At 36.9% G+C, this 22585-nt stretch overlaps 1 protein-coding gene across 1 annotated transcript in view; it reads right to left on the minus strand.

Annotated features, from left to right (window-relative positions):
- LOC117997049 (ATP-binding cassette sub-family C member 4-like) overlaps nt 1-22585 on the minus strand; it is a 45641-nt gene that overhangs the window by 20690 nt on the left and 2366 nt on the right. The window contains exons 2-9 of the mRNA XM_034985225.2: nt 16466-16597; nt 14188-14392; nt 13057-13282; nt 11526-11623; nt 9413-9610; nt 5134-5260; nt 1500-1652; nt 439-617 (exon numbers count right to left, since the gene is read on the minus strand). Of these exons, the coding sequence (XP_034841116.1) occupies nt 439-617; nt 1500-1652; nt 5134-5260; nt 9413-9610; nt 11526-11623; nt 13057-13282; nt 14188-14392; nt 16466-16597 (1318 nt within the window). The remainder of the gene's footprint in view (nt 1-438; nt 618-1499; nt 1653-5133; nt 5261-9412; nt 9611-11525; nt 11624-13056; nt 13283-14187; nt 14393-16465; nt 16598-22585) is intronic.

A 22585-nucleotide genomic window follows, 5' to 3' on the forward strand; every position in this document is an offset into this window, starting at 1 on the left:
AATTCATAATCACCTACTAGATGATTGAGTGATAATTGGATGTTGGAATAAGACATTTATGTGAATAAATTTCTAATAGATTGCTTGTTACTGAAATTTCATTCTCTGAATTCTTACGATACTTCATACGATATTTGTGCAGGTAAGGTGTTACTTTGCGAATCCATTATATACCTACACGGAACTCAACTTACCTAATTTGCTATAATTCGCTACAACAGACAAAATTGTATGGTGCAATGTGCAGTAGGCACGCAGTAAGTATACGATATACACGTTGCACCATCCAGATTTGTCTGTTTTAGCGGATAATACCAAATTATCTTATAGTTATTGTATTTATATGCTATGCAATTGATAGCTTATGATATTGCAAGTTTGATGGTCTCACACTTGAATTATTATGTATCGAATAACGTGTGTTAACGCAGTTCTCACCTTCCCAGATCCAACAGCACCAATGATAGCACAAAGTTTCCCCCTGCGAATCCGAAGTGAAATATTTTTGAGTGCCAGGAAATTGGGGTCACCCGTCCAACTTGCTGATACTTCACGTATTTCTACCGCAGTATCGTTGGATAGTGAAAGACTTCTGCGGTATCTTCTGCCTATTGAACCTGTTGCATGTAAAGGAACTTTATTTAGCATACGAAATACGTTTTACCTAGATGTGTAAACTAGTAAAAATATCCTGATTAGGTATATAATCTCATTCCAAACGAATTAGGCGCACACTTGATACTACTGCGCACTATACTAACTTTGGGGATCGTAGGTTAGTGTTCACACCCCCTAGTATTAGGTATAAATCGTACACGCATACTCACTCGTTCTTCCGTTTCGTTATGGGTGTTCCCGCATTATATAGTGCATAAAATATCCATACTTAATATTATAAATGCGAAAGTGTGACTGGTTGTCCGTCTGTCTGTCTGTTTGCTAGCTTTTGACGGCCCATCTGTTAACCGATTTCGATGAAATTTAGTACAGAGATAGCTTGCATCCCGGGAAAGGGCATAGGCTACTTTTGATTCCGGAAAATCAAAGAACTCCCACGGGATTTTAGAAATCTAAATCCACGGGGACGAAATCACGGGCATCATCTAATATATGTACATATGGTACCTACTAGCTGATGCCTGCAACTTTGATCACGTAGATTTAGGTTTAGATCTTAGCGGATACCTACTCTTTACCAAGAACACACCCTCCAAATTTCATGTCTTTATATAGGACCAGCAGCTTAGGCTGTGCGTTGTCAGGACTTTTATATTTCACTAGCTTATGCTCATGACTTAGTGACTCCGCGTGAACTACACAAATTTCAAACCCCTATTTCACCCCCTTAGGAGTTGAAATTTCAAAAACCCTTTCTTTGCGGATGCCTACATCATAATAGCTGAGCGTTGATAGATCAGTCAGTCAGTCAGGCACCTTTTCCTTTTATATATTTAGATACAGAAGAAGATTCTGTGGTTTAGGACTCTAATTAAATTTACCTTTATTAACGCCATTCGAAATGGGACCATCAGGCATGGTGTGGTAGGAGAGTGGCTGGATGGACTTCTTAGACTCCCTGAAGCTGCTCGTGACATTCCGAAACAATTGGGACTGTGGCGTCGCCAAGATCGCTTGTAAGTCGGGTCTGTCCTCTGTTGGGCAATATACAAAATTAGGGCAGTAAGGGACAGAGTCAGATCTTTATCGCGTGTCGTCTCTAAATACTTCAAAATAATGTAACTAAATTGCTAATTGCTTTAAGGATTATTGAATCCGTGCCTCGTCCGAGGTGAACATTTTATATGAAGCAGTTCATGCTTCATCGTGTGGCGTCCGTGATGTTTTGAATCCATGCCTCGCCCGCGCCCGCCACGTGTTTGCATAAATGATCCCTTATAACATCTATCTATTTTTAAACTTCTTAGTCGGTTCTAATGAAATTTCTTCATCATGAGCGAACTCATAACGTAGGTATATGTTACAACTTAAAACACGTATTATTTAGCCTACAGGTACACCTCCAATACTTCATACAAGTGAACTGATTTAATTATCTATTCATTCATATTATCGAGTCAGTCATAATGGGGTCATCTGTAGTGTAGCATTTTACAATAAGTCCATTTTGTAATGATAGGTCTCAAGTCTAATGCCCGGTTAAGTGAATAGCCAAAAAGTTTATATTTATTTAATACTCTAGATTTTGAGCTGATGGTAGCTAAATTAAGTCCCATTGGGCCGTAAGGTTACAATATACACAGATTACTGACCACTTTCCGAAGGTAAACAGGTATTAGATCTACTTAATAAAAGTCGAACGTTTTAAGAGAATGATTCTAGCTTTAACTTGGCAAAAGAAACGCATTTTGCGCCAACGACTCGATGTCTTTTGCTTTTAACAATGGCATACTCGTATGATAAACGAGTATAATCCACAAAATATTATGAAATAAAGACATTATAATCTCCTTTCACATCAAAGAAAAAAACCGGTCAAGTGCGAGTCAGGCTCGCGCACTGAGGGTTCCGTACTACAGTCGTATTTTTTCGACATTTTGCACGATAAATCAAAAACTATTATGCATGACGATTAATAAAAATCTGTTTTAGAATGTACAGCTCTTTCATATGATACTCCACTTGGTACAGTTATCTTACTTTCAAAGTTGAAAATACTAATTATTTCTTCATGAATACATTTTAATTTTTTTCAATGATGTAACCACAAATTCACGGTTTTCGGATTTTCACCTTTACTTGTGCTATAAGACTTACCTACCTGGCAAATTTCATGAACCTAGGTCAACGGGAAGTACTACCCTATAGGTTTTCTTGACAGACACGATACAGACGAACAGACCGACAACGAAGTGATCCTATAAGGGTTCCTTTTTCCTTTTGAGGTACGAAACCCTAAAAATTAATTTATTAAAGTGTATGTTATATCTATAATTAAAGCTTGAAATTGTCCGTAGCTTTTATAATTTCCTAAAAAAAAATATTAAATTAGTACCTAAGATATAAGACAAAGTGCTAAGGCACAGTATTCCAATTTATAACGGTCAATATTAACGTGAGCTCAAATCATAATAATTAGCATGTTGCATTAATTGTAGTAAAAATGCCAAGACAAAGCTCGCTGCAAACTGCATGCCATAGCTGCAGAGTTATGAATATTCAAATCTGCAATCAGGCCGACCTTGTTGCATGCACGAAGTGAAGTTAACATTGAACAAAAACGTTGCATTGTCTAAGTCCATTATAGGTCAAAGGTACTGACTACCATGTGCCAGGAAACCAACTACAACAACAACTGTTTATAAAGCTATTTTTCGACTACATTGAACCGATTCCACTAGAAGCTATGTGGCTGCCGGACCGTCTGTGAAATGAAAACCATACATTGCAACTCAAACACAGAGAAATCTTCGATTGTATTCTCTGATGCTCAGTGCCCGATAATATTACAGTAAGGTTATGTAACATAGTAAATATGAATATAATTTTAAGGTGAAAACGTATAGCTTTCATAAGAAATCATATTATATTTCACCTCCCTAAACTTCTGAAGTCTGTTCAGGTTTACACCTTGTACCTCTCTATATCGTAGAAATGCTATATTTGATAATAATTTGTTTTTACATAACATAGCCAGGGTGGCCAGGGAGTCAATAGATCGTCGTGAAATATATTTAAAGCTAGATATAGGTATAATATTATAGCACCCTCACGTTTGTTTTGAAACTATAATAAACTAGCTTATGCTCGCAACTTCGTCCGCGTGGACTACACAAATTTCAAACCCCTATTTCACCCCCTTAGGAGTTGAATTTTCAAAAATCCATTCTTAGCGGATGCCTACGTCATAATAGCTATCTGCATGCCAAATTTCAGCCCGATCCATCCAGTAGTTTGACCTGTGCGTTGATAGATCAGTCAGTCAGTCAGTCAGTCAGTCAGTCACCTTTTCCTTTTATATATTTAGATATATTCAATCTCGAACGAACATTTTATTTACTTTACGGCCGAACGTACTACTTAATCCATATTGCAGTAAGATTGTTAATCTCTAGTGAAACGTAAAATAGGTAGGTACGGTCAGCCTCAGAATTCGAGTAGCAATTTCGAAAAACTATTGCATCAAAAACCAATAATTGCACTTATGACCTTTTTCTATAAACACGCCACACAAACGCTCAAATGTGTGCACAACCGTGCCGTGCATTGCAAGCGAATTCGATCAATAAGGTGCTAAACGAGTTTTGGCCTACCGGTACCTATAGGTTGCTGCACTTTTGCTAGGGTTTGCCGGGTATTTTAAGTTTTATTATCTTCTATATATATAAAAGGAAAAGGTGACTGACTGACTGACTGACTGACTGACTGACTGACTGACTGACTGACTGACTGATCTATCAACGCACAGCTCAAACTACTGGACGGATCGGGCTGAAATTTGGCATGCAGATAGCTATTATGACGTAGGCATCCGCTAAGAAAGGATTTTTGAAAATTCAACTCCTAAGGGGGTGAAATAGGGATTTGAAATTTTGTAGTCCACGCGGACGAAGTCGCGAGCATAAGCTAGTTTTTAAATAAAAACCTGTTAATATTAGTTACTAGTTCACTAATTATAAATTTATAATAATATTATACTCAAAAAGTTGTAGTTAGTTGATTTTCCAATGAGCTCAGTCGTCGAACTGCTGTATAAGGCTGGGCGCACATCAGCTAATATCGTTTGGGTGTCTAATGACTGCAACAGCTATAGGTAGTGTCTAAAGAAGAAGCACAAGTTATGAAATCCTCAAATATTTCGGATGGCCGAGTCACCGCCGAGCGTCTCAATGAAAGCCTATGTTGCTAGCTATCAGAAGCACAGCTGCTAAAAATAAGCCTTTGCTCAGGTAATATTAGCCAATAGGCGGTAAGATTTATTCATTTTAAATATAAAAAGAGCGAGCAAACGAGCAGGTGGGTCACCTGACAAATGATCATTTGCAGCACCAAAGAAACCGCCCATGCATTGCCGGCTTTTCAGATTTGTTGATCTGCTCTTTTAATAACCCTATGTTGAAATCTAATGGCAACACCGGGAGTTGAATGGAAAGGAACATTTTGTAAAATACTTACCGAATGCCAAAAACTCTTGTACTCTTCCCAGAGAAACTATCAGCTCAGCAGTGAAGGACAGCACCAGCGGCAATATCAGCGTGATATTGATTTGCGCTGCACTCATGAATTGCTGCAGTGGATAGATCTGTAAAAATCGTCATATTTAAAAAAAATTATATGGAACCTTCTTCGCAAAAACTATTTCCGCTTTTATTGCTTCTAAATAGAAGGCCTGTTTTACAAGCTGTTTTATAAGATAAGGCTTCTAAAATCTTAGGAATCTTAAAAGTTAAGTATGTATTTTAACGATGTAGTAAATAGGCTTGGCAGTTTGATAAATTTTTTTTTTTTTTTTTACATCTTATTAGAACGGCAGTGCCACTTACACTAACTAGATAATTAATAATAAATTTAAATACAAATAAAGGTACAAGAAAAAAGACATAAAATACAAAACGATAAAAAAAAAATCTAATAATTATACAAAAACTTATATATTATAAGTAACTAGATGATGCCCGCGACTTCGTCCGCGTGGATTTAGGTTCTTAAAATCCCATGGGAACTCTTTGATTTTCCGGGATAAAGAGTAGCTTGTGTCCTTTCCCGGGATGGAAGACTTCACTGGGACTGAACGGTTGGGTTGGTATTTTGAAACAGTTTCATCTCTTTATTTGCCTTTGTTAAGAATATTACGAATATGCGGTTAGGCATGGCTTCGGTAGAATTATAATAATGAACTAAAAGCCAGCGCGTCCCAGACCTTCGTTATTTTATAAAAGCTGAAAGTTTGCCAGACACCCTTAAACTTTTAAATTTTAAGGGTCTCTGGCAGGGGGTTGCCACGACACTAAGCGCACGACGCGATTTCTTATAGGTACTGTATAAAAAAATAGACTTGAGACTTTGACGTTAGATTTCTTACACCTTTATTACCTGCCTATCTCCCAAAGCCACCATGATCCAAACAAATGTTCCTCCAGGTTAGGGCAATATGCAGAGAAACTTTCAGCATTTATAAAATAACGAAGTTCTGGCACGCGCCTGGCTCTCTCTATAATATATATTGGCCTTTGTAAATAGCATATGTATCTACCTAGCTAGTTTATTGTGTCAGTCTATATCTCTTGATCTCAATGAACAAGATGACAATGTGACATTGCATTAGATTGCATTATAGGTTATTTACTTTGTGGTTATTTACGTGCTATTTATAAAAGTGAGATCCATAATGGAGTCATTTTGCAAGATCAACATCTTGCAAGATGAATGTATGATTAGTATTTTCTTTCTTTACGAGTACTTACTACTTATATCTACTTGCGCAAGTATTTAGGTATGTAACTGTCTGTTCGTATTTTCCGTTAAATAAAAGGTTTGAATCGCTACTCCTATTCGACCCTTAAGATAGCCTTTTTTTTACAAAATGACGAGCAAACGAGCATTCGGGTCACCTGATGTTAAGTGATTACCGCCGTCCATGAACATTTGCAGTACCAGAAGAACCACCAATGCGTTGCCTGCCACTAGTAGGTATAGTTAATATATGTTAGGGCTCCGTACCCGAAGAGTAGGTAGCAAAAGGACCCTATTATTTAGCCTCCGCAGTCCATCCGTCAATCTATTTGTCCGTCCGTTTGCCTGACAGACAGGCGGTTCATGAAATAAAGCAAGCTCTGTGAAGCTGTACCTACCTATCTCATGAACCGTAATAGGTAGAGAATTGAAGTTTTCACAATGTGTACCTATTTCTTTTGCTGCTATAGCAACAAATAATAAAAATTCAAAATGTTCACACTATGTAAATAAAAGTACATAATCTTGTACAATGGTACGGATACGGAACCCTTCGTGTGCGAGTCCGACTCGCACTTGACCGGTTTCATAGTAATCTATGAACATCATCATCAAATACTGGCGTAAGATAAAATACTGCTCAGAAGCGTATTACAAAATAATATAGTAGTGAATAGTAGATAAGATAGTAAATGAGAGTTTTCTTGACTGATAATGAGAAAGCCTCTCAAAGATAATAATTGTTACGCCTATGCAGATATTTGTAATTGTCATGGTATTGTTATGTCAATTATTGTTAACAGTAACAATATTAGACCAATGATTGAATAGATCAACAGACCTTGTCTCTGGATAATAGTACTACTATTATAGTAGTACTATTATCCAGAGACAAATACTACTATAATAGTAGTACTACTACTATTATAGTAGTAGTACTATTATTAATATTCTGTGATAATAGTGAGAGATTTATAATGGGAGCTAATTGTGTACCTGTAGTACGCGACAGGTTGATCGGGCAGATCGATGTCTTACCCTCTAGGCACTAGGCTATCATTGCTTTGTATATACCTACTTACCTACTGTAATGATAAAATGTGAGCTAAGTACTAGCTGATGCTCGCGACTTCATCCACGTGGATTTCCGTTTTCAAAATCCCGCGGGAACTCTTTGATTTTTCGGAATAAAAAGTAGCCTATGTGTTAATCCAGGGTATAATCTATCTCCGTTCCCAATTTTAGCCAAATCCGTCCAGTACATTTTGCATGATTGAGTAACAAATATCCAAACATCCAATCATCCACACTTTCACATTTATAATATTATTAGGATATTAGGACTAGCTGATGCCCGTGACTTCGTCCGATTGGATTTCCGTTTTTCAAAATCCCGCAAGAACTCTTTGATTTTCCGGAATAAAAAGGTTAATCCAGGGTATAATCTATCTCCATTCCAAATTTTAGCCAAATCCGTCGCAGTAGTTTTTGCGTGATTGAGTAACAAGCATCCAAACATCCACACTTTCACATTTATAATATTAGTTATTAGGATTTAGGATCTTTGAAATTAAAAATTAATTTCATAAAGAAAAAAATCTAATGTTTTCTTTTTATCGTCAAAAATAATTAATTAGTGATGTGATGGTAAATTATGTATTTATGTGTCAAGTCAAACTATACGAGACTACGAGAACTAAGTCAAAACTATACGAGAGGTTCCAACCGCCCTGACTCCTGAGTCACTCAGAAAGGTCCCAACGCACTTGAGCAAGTTTATACCTAATTATTATGACTGTGTATGGAGCAGGGCGCTGCCGCTTCGCGTCGTGTCGTGCAGCGCTGCGCAAATGCGTAAAAGAAACTTGCAATATAAAATTGGCCCAAATATTTTGTCTCTATAGCATCACAAACGAAACACAAACACATAAATTTTATACATAAAGATAATATAACTCGTATTATGGACTAAGCACCCGCGCATGCCAGACCTTCGTTATTTTATAAAAGATTTTTTTACACCTTTATTACCTGTTATCTCCCAAAGCCACCATGATCCAAACTTCATAGTCGCTGATCGTTCCTCCTTGTGTTGGGGACAATACGCAGTGAAACTTTCAGCTTTTATATAATAACGAAGGTCTGGCACGCGCTGGGTCTCTCTCTATTGAGACTAAAAACCACATTAGTAGGTGTTCGTAACACGAGCCAAAAAAACTACAACTACCATTATCTATCACCATTACCACCCATTACGTACCTACCATAATACCTAAATATATGTTATCACATTTCACAAAGACCTTGTTCATTAACAACTCTTTTTATACTTATCATTAACTAAAATAATTATTTAAAAGACAATTACGTGGTTGTCACGGTGCGGTGTTTAACCTTAACATTTCAATCTACTAATAACATAATTTTTGTAAGACAAAATACTCTTAATTACAAGAAAATTGGTAGGCTAACTAAAAACTGTAATAAGCTTGCGACTCCTCTATGCTCTGCCTCAGGCAAGTCCAAAAGTCATTTGTGGGAATAGGTACAACTTTTTATAACAAAATTCCGCAATCTATTTTGGACTTGTCTTTACACAAGTTTCAAAAATCAGGTATGCTCCTGAAAAAGGCATATTACACAATCGAAGATCATGTAAATGATAATATTGTATATCAAATCCTTGAAAAGAGCAACCGCCGAGTTTCTTTTTGGTTCTTCTCAATTTTCAATTTTCTAAGTAAGATAACTATATCAAATGTGGTATCATATGAAAGGTCTTCACCTGTGCAGTCTAAAACAGATTTTTATTTATTTTTATGTATCATAGTTTTTGAATTATCCTGCAAAATGTCGAAAAAATACGACTGTAGTACGGAATCCTCATTGCGCGAGCCTGACTCGCACTCGTTTGTACTTACTGTATATTGTGGTATTTAAGTACATTAATGTAATCTTAACTAATGTGTTATAAATTATAATATAAATGCATCATACTCACAATATTAGCCGTCATATTATTTCCCAGCAGTATAAAAGTCAGTATTGTTAAAAACAGAGCCGCCCTCTCTGTGAAGATCATAAAACCGAGAAACACTGTCCTCAGTATGGTAGCCGTCTTTACTTCTTTAAGCTCATCTACCCGTTTTTGTCCTACTACTTTCTGGAACGGTATTTCCCAGGCGTACATTTTTATTACCTGCAAATAAAGTAGATATCTGAAGTGTTTCTCATACTCAATATTATTATTAACCAGCTGCCCCGGCGAACTTCGTACCGCCTAACAGTCGATTCTTTTTCAGGCCATTTTTTATTTATTTTTCTCTCTTTTTTATAAAATATTATAAAAAAGAATTAGCGAAATCGGTTCAGCTGTTCTCGAGATTTGCGATCAGCAATACATTCAGCGATTCATTTGTATAGGTACTTATATAGAAAAGATATAGTACTGTTTGCTAGATTTACACGGCCTAACAGTTAAACCGTTGATGAAATTTAGTAAGTATAGAGTTAGCTTACATCCCGGAGAAGGACTTAGGCTACTTTTTATCCCGAAGGCTAATTTTCCTCCCCCGAAGAAAAAAAAAAAGTACTAGTACTTAGCACGTAGTACTAGGCCTAGTTCTATAAGGAAACATACTCAAAGCAAATAAAAAAGGCTTCAATAATCAATCTAATTCAACCATGAACATATTCGTAACACCTACATATTTATATTGGTTTAGGAATCAAGTAGAACTCTGATATCATACTGCAAACAGCTCGTTGAATCTGAATTAATAGTAGCGTAAAGTATTTGCCGCAATCTACAATTTGTTCAAATCACAAGTTATCTCAATTGATTTACCTCGGCTGTATACGTAAACATTAGGTACATTCTGTATTAAATATTACTCCTATTTATTTTTATATTCACTAATATTAGTTCTAACTTTGTAAAAGTTCCGAATACATTTGAAAGAAAAATATTGGTACCTATTTAAACTAAAATAACATTTATTTATATAAATGCTCTGCTTCATTATAAAATTTTGCTAATAAACATAATATTTATGTACGCATCTAAAATATCAAATACCGATATATATTATTTAAAAATCGTAGATAATAATATCTATTATTTATGTAGGTTTGACCATTTGTACCCATTTTGGTGTTTAACTCACGATAAAACCATTATCGATTGAAATTAGACAATTAAAATTAGAGTGAGTGGAAAACGCCGGCATTAGGAACCAGCGCCACGATGACTAGACCACATTATCTTGTCGCATTGATAGACGTCGATATAGACGATTAGATCAAACCGTATGAAAATCCGTACAGTAATTTCGGAGATTAGCCCTAGACAAACACGAAAAGCACAGCGGGGGACTTTTAATTATGATCTCAACTAGCTGATTTAGTTCCGCGACTTCGTACGCGTGGATTTAGGTTATTATAAATCCCGTGGGAACTCTTTGATTTTCCGGGATAAAAAATAGCCTATGTCACTTTTCAGGTCTTAAACTATACCCATGCACAAAATCAAGTCGGTCCGTTGCTCCGTTGCGACGTGATTGAAGGACAAACCAACAAACCAATAAACCAACAAATAAACACACATTCGCATTTATATTATAATATGGGTGTGATACGGTATTTCACACCAAGCGAGAAAAATCTAAAAACAACAAGATAGTATTAGCAATAAATAATCAAAAAATGTTAATCTTAGTTTATAAAATATTTATTATATAATGAATTTTATATTTCTTTTTAAAGATTTCACTGTTCTTATCTGTTCTACAAATATCCAAAACGCATGATACCGTAGCCGCCATGTTAATTCCGACTGTAGTGACGTCACATGGATTGAAGTAGTAATGTGTTTCACTAAGAAAACCCCGTTGCTTACCAATCCATGTGACGTCATGACAGGTAGCGTTAACGCGGAGAAATTTTAAATGCTAAATTTAAATCCATTTTTATTGCACTTATCGATCGAATTAATTTTTTGTTATTTTGGTAGGGTAAAATATTCTATTGTTTGAAACCGCCATAAATTCCTGGCATTTCAGTGAAATCTCTAAGGTCGCCGCCACTTTTAAATTACTGATTTGAAGAAATATTACCTGTATTCCATTAATAACCTCGCTCATAACTTTGATACGCTCGTCGGTCTTTTCAGCAGTACGTAACCTCACTCTACCGAGCACCTGGCCAAGTACACCTGAAAAAATAAAAAAATATTGCTCGATTTTGATGATTTTTTAATTTTATCTCCCCCAACCACGAAATTTCATCTACTTCATGGATTCTACATATCTCCAATGCATTTGTTCGGATTTAATCTTATTTTCATGCTCATGTAAGTAGGTACTAATGTTTTACGTGTATATTGGTCAGAACGTGGTCAGAACACTCATTCGTAACCATTTAGAAGTTTTTACCAATTGCCGATTTTGCGCATACATATTATATTTATAACCATTGATATAGGAGAAATCTGTAGATAAAAAATCTAGAACACCATTGTAGCACAGAAGATTTTTTGTTGCATTTTATTGTATTTCTTCAAGATTTCTTCAGGGCAATGCTCGATCTCTATTTTATCTATGGTTTCACAGACAGAATTCGGCAGAATGGGGATAGAGCAAGCATTCGCTCGTTTGGTCCATACATCCATTTAAAAATATGTATAAGGACTAATAGTACAAGAATCCGTCCAGTAGTTTGAGCTGTGCATTGATAGATCAGTCAGTCGGTCAGTCAGTCAGTCAGTCAGCTTTTCCTTTTATATATAAAGATAATCAATATTATGAATATTAGGGTATAAAATGGGTTTTATACCCTTAATTATAATTGGCTACATCATAATAAAAACATGTTTTATTTCAAGTATTTTTTTTGACAAAAGGTCGTCATTAGGTAAGATTAGATGAATCATCAGTAAGTCAGATAAAATATGCTTAGGTCAAACTCAAATAGAAATATCTACTGTAGTAAAACCAGTATCTGCGTCATTCGCATGAGCTACTGCATTAGTCCACTGAGACGTTGAAAACAATCCAAAGACTAGAGAGACTTAGAGTGCACAAACGCCCTTAATCTGTTAACGTTATCGGGATGTGCTAACTCGAGCTAACGCTAAGCCTATACTTACTAACGGCGAAATTAACAAAGAATACACCCGCTCTAGGTCTCACTATTCCCATTACCCATTGCAACGGTAATACTGAGACTGTACTCCTTTTTTTTCAAATCAGTCTCACTATAAGTATCCATTGTGTAAATAGTGAAACTCACATCCTCCTACAAAAGGTCTCGATATTCCCATTTAGCGCGTTTTTAGGCTTCCGTAGCCAAATGGCAAAGAACGGAACCCTTATAGATTTGTCATGTCTGTCTGTCTGTCTGTCCGTCCGTCCGTATGTCACAGCCACTATTTCTGAAACTATAACAGCTATACTGTTGATACTTGGTAAGTAGATGTATTCTGTAAACTGCATTAAGATTTTCACACAAAAATAGAAAAAAAGACCAATGAATTTTGGGGGTTCCCACTTCCCCATAGGTACTTAGAACTGAAACTCCAATTTTTGTGAACTTTTTGTGAAGATCGAGTACAAATTATTAAATCTACATATTAAATTAATTATTAACCTTGAATAGGTAGAGCAATGATGATCAGTGCAGCAAATCCGATGAGGGCAGAGTAGCCTGCCTGACTATATCCCAGATAGCAAACCGCGACCAACTGTATAGGGATAATCCAGACATAGTGCAGAAACAGGAAGGCTAAGTCAAAACGTTGCAAGTCGTTCGATAGTAAGTTTACTACTTTTCCAGCTGTTGTTTCACCAAGAGCTCCGTTATTCATTCGCATAATCTAAAATAACAATAATAAAAATTCTATTATTTAGTTATGTTCAAGATAACAGTGGTAGGTATTATTTAACTTTATCTATAGACAGACAGATAAATTTATTAATTATTTTGCCGTAATAATTTAACAATTTGTTTTTTTCAAGATAAAGTATAAGAAATAAGGCTAATAACGCCGCAATGGAAGTAGGACGTATGATCGCAGCAGTGTGTAACTACATGACCATCCTAATACAAAATATACTGAAAACAGATATCGCAATAACGCATGCAATATTATCAACCGATAATAACGCGGCTGTGTGGGGGAGCCTTTAAGAACATAATATATAATAGTGTAGATATTATGCACAAAGCACATTGGCCTGCGCTTATCAACTCTGCAGTTGAGTTGAGGTGCATTCAACGTGTTTTTAAGTAAAATTTTCCAAAGGTGTGAAGCAGAATGAAGGACAATATTACTTTTGCTCTTTTCCGACTCTAGAACCACAGAACACTCTGCTAGAACTGGACCCCATTTACACACACCTAAATTTTACGTTTTAAAACAAACAATCTCTGAAGATACAATATTATTAATATCATCATCATCAACCCATCGCCGGCTTACTACCGAGCACGGTACCGAGAAGGGTCTGGCCACAGTCCACCACGCTGGCTTATTGCGGATTTCTTCCTTCACACACCTTTGAAAACATCATGTAGAACTCACTGGCATGCAGGTTTCCTCATGATATTTAATGACGATATTTATAGTCTAGCGAGGCAGTTGCAACTACCGGGAAAATGCAAACAATCTAATTATCCTCAAAACTAACATATTATGTAAGATAATTAGTTAGATAAGTCGCGTTTTTCTGGTTGCAGTTGCCTCGCTGGACCTTGTGTGATACTGAACTACTAACTTACCTTTCTAAACATTAATGTGCTAGTCGCTATTCTCAGTTTCATTCCGAACTGCTGGCAGTATAAATTTCCATGGTGGTTGAAGAAAGCAGCAATCAAATTCGCCACCACCATAGCGGCCGCGTAGTATGCAGCAGTTGTCTGACTCATTGTAGAGTTTACTGACCAGTGGCTCAGTAGCTGTGCGAAAAGTAGTGGTGTTGCAGTCCTATCGAGGACAAAAATAACAAAATTATAAATTGTAAACGGGTTACCACGATTAAGAACAAGAAAGAGGGTAGATCGGTACTGCCCCGTTTTTTATACAGTACAATATGTCGTTAAACCACGAAAAAAAATATTAATTATATCTATGCTGTGTGCTTAAAGTACGCTTACGCGGGCCGCAATCCCAGGCAATTTAGTCAATTATGACGTCACATCACATGAAGCAATTTACTGAAATACCCAGCAATACTTGAAAATTTCAGCAATTTTATGCAAAATAATTGTTCCAGATTGGTCCATACGTGTTGCCGAGCGAAAATTGCTTAAAAAGTTGCCCATGTAAGCACACCATTATACAGAGATACAACACAACATACAGTTGTATAATTAATATACACAGTGTGAGTACTTTAGTATTTGGCTGACCGAAACTCTGAAACGGATGTACTAGTACGCTGGAAGACGTGTGCTATACAAAATGACAGTTATTTTTTGTGCCGATTCGAAGCGTACCGAGTGTACCGGGAATTAAAATTGACACTTTATGTCAAAATGCAAAATATGGTCTAGGTGTTGACACTATTCCGTTTATCCACCCCTTTTGAGGGTGATAGATATTTTGGAACCTGTTTATCCACCACGGACAAGGTGTATTTAACGGAATTTGTATATAATTTTTTTTTCGGGGTGAAACTCTCAGAATGAGAAGGATTTGATCATAGTCTTGACAATGGCCAAGTGCGGATTGGCAGACTTTATAATTGCTTAAGACGCACGTAACCTCCAAAAAAGTAGAAGTGCGTGTCCAGGATTTAAGACAGGGGAGTCTGAAAATCCCTACAATAGACCGATGTCCAGCTGTTTACGTTTATCGGTTCGTACGATGAAGACGAAGAAATGAAACACAAATTATAAATTCCTCCAACAAATATGTAAAACACGGTCGTTCCGATACAAGTGCGATGTGGTAGCGCTTTGTACCGACACAAACTGTATGTCATTAAAATTTGACGGCATTGTCGTCACTGACACCTTGAATATTCATTTTCATGTCGATTACTTGTGCCTGAAGGGAACCACGTTGAGCTTCCATAATCTTACTGCATGCATGAATGCAAACTAACCAGGTGGATGTCTCAACTGATCTCTCCCTTACACGCGTTATTTTGGTAGGCTTATTCTTCTTTTATAGTAACAAAATTTTCCCCAAAACACGCTTCAGGAAGCTTCGAGATGTCTTCTTGTCCAAAATTCCTCACGGCTTGAAGATCAAAGTGTTCGAACCGTGCGTGTTGCCAGTGATGACATGTGGATCCAGGATATGGTCGCTAACTATGCCTCATATAGAAAGCTCATGGTTAATCAGCGGGCGATAGAGAGATGCTTGGAGTTGCGCTACGTAACCGACATAGCTCAACGGGTTGCGAAGCTGAAGTGGCAATGGGTAGGACACATAGTTCGAAAAACTGATAGACGCTGGGGTCGTAAGGTGTTAGAATGGTGACCTCGCACCGGAAAGCGCAGCGTGGGAAGACCTTCCGCTAGGTGGACAGACGACATCAGACGAGTCGCAGGGAGCCGCTGCAATCAGGAGGCGCAAGACTGTGGTGTATGCAAATCCCTACAAAAGACCTATGTCCAGCATTGGACGTCTATCGGTTGAAAATGATGATGATGAATTTTCTCCCACTATCTTTTATTGTCAACTTATTTATGTTTTTAAAAATCGCGTTAACATATTTCAAAATCCATTTTTTCAAGAGTTCTACGTTGTAAAAGCTGAAAGCTGTCGGTACGTTGATATTGTCAGTTCCTCTCTAATGACATACTAACTTGTACGCATGACCATAAGGTTTTTTAAAATACTTACCTTAAAAGTACCTATAATCGATCGAGACGTAATAAACAGAGACTTTCATATTTCAAAAATCAGAAAAGGAAATACGGTCCTGAAAATTTACAAAAAAAAAGGTTTTATTAATGTACCTACCCTCATAAAACGCGTTCCGTGAGAAAAAAATTAGGGAATATTGTGCATGGTGTATAACAATTATTTAAAGTTTTTGATACGTACCGTAAAGCAACATATAAAAACTGCATTATACCTCCCGGTATGAAGGACCATATAAAAGTCTTAGAGAGTACTTTTATATATGAAGGCTTTTCGCCAGTAACTTTGCACTTAGCTTCAGCTTCAAACCAGTTTCTGAAACAAAAACAAAAATAAGTAAATATTATGTTATGCATGCTTTTAGTTTCAACTGAAAAAATATCTATCTAGTTTCTAATACGCACTGCTAGAATATGGAATGACCCAACGTTTTAAAAATGTTTTGTTCCGGGACCAAACCTCTCAAACTGATAGTTTTCGAGAACCTTTGGGGTATTAGATCGTTTTCCAGGTTCAGCTTTCTCTTCATTTTTCTTTACTTACATTCAATGACCTCTACGCGCGTCGTATAAAACGCGGTAACGGATTTCGCAGTCTCCGAAAAAGAGTCGGGTTGCTACTTACTACTTATACACTCTGTCATCACATAGCTTGAGAACGCTGCTCGACTGGCCAGCGCTACCTATGGCTTATAGACTAAGAGCCAGCGCGTGCCAGACCTTCGTTATTTTATAAAAGCTGAAATTTATTTTAAATAAGCTAACAGTATCATGGTGGCTTTAGGAGATAAAAGATAATAAAGGTGTAAAAAATCTTACGTCAAAGTATATTAAAGTCTATTTTTTTATATTTTCTTCAGAATAGTATTGAAAATCACGTCACGCATTGCCAGACACCCTTAAAGTTTAAAAAGTTTAAGGGTGTCTAGCAGGGGGTTGCCACGACACTATATAAGTATCTGGCAATGCGTGACGTGATTTTTAGTACTATTCTAAAGAAAATATAAAAAATTAGACTTTATTGTGTGTTGTTAGACTAAAAAATGTTACCTCAAAGTTGACGTAACATTTTATACACCTTGATTACCTGTTAACTCTCAAAGCCACCACAATCCAAACAAACATCTAATCAGTCGTTCCTCCCAGTGTTGAGGACAATACGCTTCGAAACTTGCAGTTTTTATAAAATAACGAAGATCTGGCACACGCGGACTCTCTCTCTGAGCTGTATGCCAAATAACTTGTGGCAGTTCCATGAATCACTTCGGTCGAATGGGCATAGTCTATGGGCTATAGTCACTAAGTATAGGGTCAAAATATGGCGAGGTATTTTATTTTTCTGGTCAGGCTTTAATTATATCGCCACGATGTAGTCCGTCTGGTCTGGTTACTTCATCAATCGCTGCACATTAATTGCAATTAGTGACGGATGACGATAAAAGACCGGAGATAATGAGAAGAATACCGAACAATAATTTCTTATCAGGTATATTTTACTACACGATTTATAAGTACATCGTGAGAGATAAAGCAAAGTAAAATATTCTTTAATGTACACCAAAACCATAACAATAGAAATATAACAAAGATGTTTGAAAATACGTGATAATTTTCACATAAAAATAAAATAAACTATTACAGAAGCAATAAGTTTGAAAATTGGTTATGGACATAACGCGATTATTTATGTAATCCCGCGCATTGTTGGAGCAAGCTGCAAGTCAAATCTATGCCCTTTAAATAATATTTATTATTCACATAATCTTCGATTGTGATATATATAAAAAGAGACTTTATTTACTTTAAGGGCATCTGGCAGGGGGTAGCTACGACACTAAGGATGAGATCTATAAAGTGCACTTTGACTGTGCTCAGACTTAAGATTTGCTTGAATTTTAATTACTTTTTATTTTGGCCTTACCTGACAAAATTACAACTACCTACAGTACAAATAAATGATAGATGATAATTTTTATTAGTCATCATTCAATTCAGTCATCACTATTTCAGCCCATTATATAATGCCATAAAATCTCACACATACGCTAGTAAAATATAATAATAAAATATATACATTGAGAATAGATTTAGCACAAGATTTCGTACCAATAGTATAGCCTCTCTAGAGAAGGTTTTTTTTAATCCTTTTTAGGGTTCCGTACCTCAAAAGGAAAAACGGAACCCTTATAGGATCACTTTGTTGTCTGTCTGTCTGTCAAGAAACCTACAGGGCACTTCCCGTTGACTCAAAATTACGAAATTTGTCAGGTAGGTAGGTCTTATTGCAAATATGAGGGGGGAAATCTGAAAACCGTGAATTTAGGGTTACATCACATAAAAAAAACTAAATTGTGGTCATGAACTAATAATCAGTATTTTCAATTTTTGAAGTGAGATAACTATATCAATTGGGGTATCATATTATGAAAGAGATACCTGTGCATTCTAAAACAGATTTTTATGCATCATAGTTTGTGAATTATGTACAAAATGTCGAAAAGATACGACTGTAGTACGGAACCCTCGGTGCGCGAGCCTGACTCGCACTTGGCCTGTTTTTTTTTATTCCACCCGTGCGGAAGAGGGTGGGTTAATGAAAAAATAAATGCTCTATGGAATTTAAAATAAAAAAGGTATCTTATCTATTTTGCGTAACATTTAATAAGTATCAAATTATTATCTTGAATAACAAGTAAATAATATAGATATCGCTCCTTCGACCTAATCTAAAAAATATTGCACTAATTTCTATAATATTAATGAAAACTAAAATAAGTAATATTTTCATTTGATTGAACATTAATAACTACGGAACAGAAGTGTTAATAACAATGTAGGCATTACATTTTTTTTTTACAAATTTCGTGTCCTGGTAAAGTCAGTGGAATCCGAGCGACAAGCTCGTCGTGGATACTCGAGCGCTTTTCCACGAATTATTAAATACCAGCTTCTGCCCGCGGCTTCGCCCGCGTGGCCTACAGGACACAAATGGCATTTTTTTTTCAGAAACAAACATCTATCAGAAATAACATCAGGACGCGCACTCTGAACAGCACCGAATAACACATATAACCTTCCAACCCCCATTTCACTCCTTTAGGGGGGGGATTTTCTCATAGTCGTTTCTAAGCTGACACCTAACCTCAAGAAAAAACCTACTTTCCAAATTTCAAGTTAATTATAATATCAATAATTAAAACTTTCCCATACAAACTTTCATCCCCTATTTTACCACCCTTATGGGCAAATTTTCCAAAAATCCTGAAACACGTATTTGTGACCGAAAACCCAAATACCAATTTTTATACAAATAACTTGACAAATGACGGACTTTCATACAAACTTCCATCCCCCATTTAACCCACTTAGGGGTGGATTTTCGAAAAATCCTTTCTTAGTGGATACCTACTCTTTACAAATAACAGACCCTTCAAATTTCATGTCTTTAGGACCAGCGGTTTAGGCTGTGCGTTGATTTCACATACAAACTTACATCCACTATTTTACCACCCTTATGGGCAAATTTTCCAAAAATCCTGAAACACGTATTTCTTCATTTGTGACCGAAAACCCAAATACCAATTTTCATGCAAATAACTTGGAAAATGACAGACTTTCATACAAACTTCCATCCCCCATTTAACCAACTTAGGGGTGGAATTTCGAAAAATCCTTTCTTAGTGGATACCTACTCTTTACAAAGAATAGACCCTCCAAATTTCATGTCTTTAGGACCAGCGGTTTAGGCTGTGCGTTGATTTCACATACAAACTTACATCCCCTATTTTACCACCCTTATGGGCAAATTTTCCAAAAATCCTGGAAAACGTATTTCTTCATTTGTGACCGAAAACCCAAATAACAATTTTCATGCAAATAACTTGAAAAATGACCGACTTTCATACAAACTTTCATCCCCCATTTAACCAACTTAGGGGTGGAATTTCGAAAAATCCTTTCTTAGTGGATACCTACTCTTCACAAAGAATAGACCCTCCAAATTTCATGTCTTTAGGACCAGCGGTTTAGGCTGTGCGTTGATATCTATGTCAGTCAGTCAGTCAGTGGCCCTACCGCGGTTGTTTGACAGCTACAATGTCACGATCGCAATCATCTCTGATTGGTTAATGCTCGCTCACTATTAGCCACAATGCATTGTTGCAACAAGAATCGCACAAATTCAGCCAATCAGAACAATTGAGATTGTAATAATGATTGATGCCTCATTGACACTGCTATTTGCCAACAGGTTCGGCGAAATAGAAAAAATCTAGTTGCTGCCTGGATTGACTACAAGAAGGCCTATGACTCAGTGCCTCATACGTGGCTCATGGAGATCATGAGGTTGTACAAGGTCGATGCAACCCTATGTTCTTTTCTTGACTCTTGTATGAGACAGTGGATGACAGTCCTTCGTCAACCAGGAGGTGCTGAGTTTTTTGAATCAGCTGAACCGATACGGATTAAGCGGGGAATTTTCCAGGGTGACAGTTTGAGCCCTTTGTGGTTTTGCTTGGCACTTAACCCTCTCAGTACATTACTGAAGGATTCAGGGCTAGGCTATCGTCTTCGCAGGGGGGGTGAGGTCATATCTCACTTGCTTTATATGGATGATCTCAAACTATATGCATCTAAACGAACAGACCTTATGAGATTGCTAAAGATTACTCAGAACTTTAGCAATAACATAGGGACGGAGTTTGGTGTTGACAAGTGTGCGGTTGTCAATATAGAGCGAGGTAGGGTTGTGAACTCTGAGAATCTAGTTCTTTCAGAGACTTTGATTCTCCGATCTCTCTGTGAAGGTGAAACATACAAATATCTTGGAATGTCGGAGGCGCTTGGTATTGAGGTAAAGGCAATGAAACAGGCAGTGGAGGCACGTTTCTTTGGTCGCCTTAAAAAAGTTCTTAATAGTCTTTTATCTGGTGGCAACAAGGTGCGTGCCTTTAATGGTTGGGTCATGCCTTTGCTCATATACACCTTTGGCATTCTAAAATGGACTCAAACTGAACTGGATGCCTTGGATCGAAAGATTCGAAAATTGCTGACTGCATACCGTATGCATCATCCACGTTCATCTATTATGAGATTGTATATCCCACGCAAGTGTGGAGGACGTGGTTTTTTAAATGCCAAGAATCTTCATAATCGTGAAATATGCAATCTCAGAGATTATTTTCTCAAAGTAAACGTGGGAATACATAGGGATGTAGTCGCAGTTGATAAGGGTCTTAGGCAAAAATAACTGGCGTAAGCCCATAGTACTTAGTACTTCGGATCGCATGGCGGTATGGGGGAGTAAGGAGTTGCATGGAAGATTCTACAAGGCCTTAACTAGACCGGATGTAGATTCCACAGCCTCAGTATCCTGGTTGCAGTTCGGTGACCTATTTGGGGAAACCGAAGGTTTTATCTGTGCAATTATGGACGAAGTTATCAAGACTAATAACTACCGGAAACATATAATGAAGGATGGTACTGTTGACATTTGTCGAGCGTGCCATCTTCCTGGGGAATCCCTCAGACATATTATATCCGGTTGTTCTTATCTTGCTAACGGCGAATACTTGCACAGGCATAATCAAGTAGCTAGGATAGTCCATCAACAACTTGCTCTTCAGTATGGCCTTGTAGATACTGAGGTGCCGTACTATAGGTATGACCCAATGTCAGTTCTTGAATGAGCAGTGCCCTGCTCTACTGGGATCGGTCGGTTATCACTGACAGGTATATTGTAGCCAATAGACCTGATATAGTGCTAGTTGACCGTTCAGCGCGTCGAGCAATAATTGTTGATGTTACTATTCCTCATGATGATAACCTAGTGAAAGCAGAGTAGGAAAAAGTATCGAAATACTTGGACCTGGCTCACGAGATTACCGCCATGTGGAGTGTTGACTCAACGATTATTGTACCGATAGTTGTATCAGTCCATGGTCTTATTGCGAATAGTTTCGACCAACATCTTAAGAAACTATCGCTTAATTGTTGGATCAAGGGTAAGATACAGAAGGCAGTGGTTCTTGAGACGGCACGCATTGTGAGGAGGTTTCTCACTCTGGAGCCCTGACCATTGGCAGCTTGGATCCTAGCCCGCTGCTAGTGGGATTTAATTTTTGTTGTTCTTGTTATTTTAATTTCTGTTGTTTCTGTTATTCTATCGTTTGTTGTTTCTGTTACTTTATATTCTGTTGTTTATTTTATTTTATTTTATTTTTTGTTGTTCCTGTTATTTGATTTTCTGTTACTTTACTTTAATTTTTTTTGTTGCTTCTGTTATTTTATTGTTTGTTGTTTTTTT

This window comes from Maniola hyperantus, chromosome 4 (assembly GCF_902806685.2).
Source record: "Maniola hyperantus chromosome 4, iAphHyp1.2, whole genome shotgun sequence".
NCBI classification, from domain to species: domain Eukaryota; kingdom Metazoa; phylum Arthropoda; class Insecta; order Lepidoptera; family Nymphalidae; genus Maniola; species Maniola hyperantus.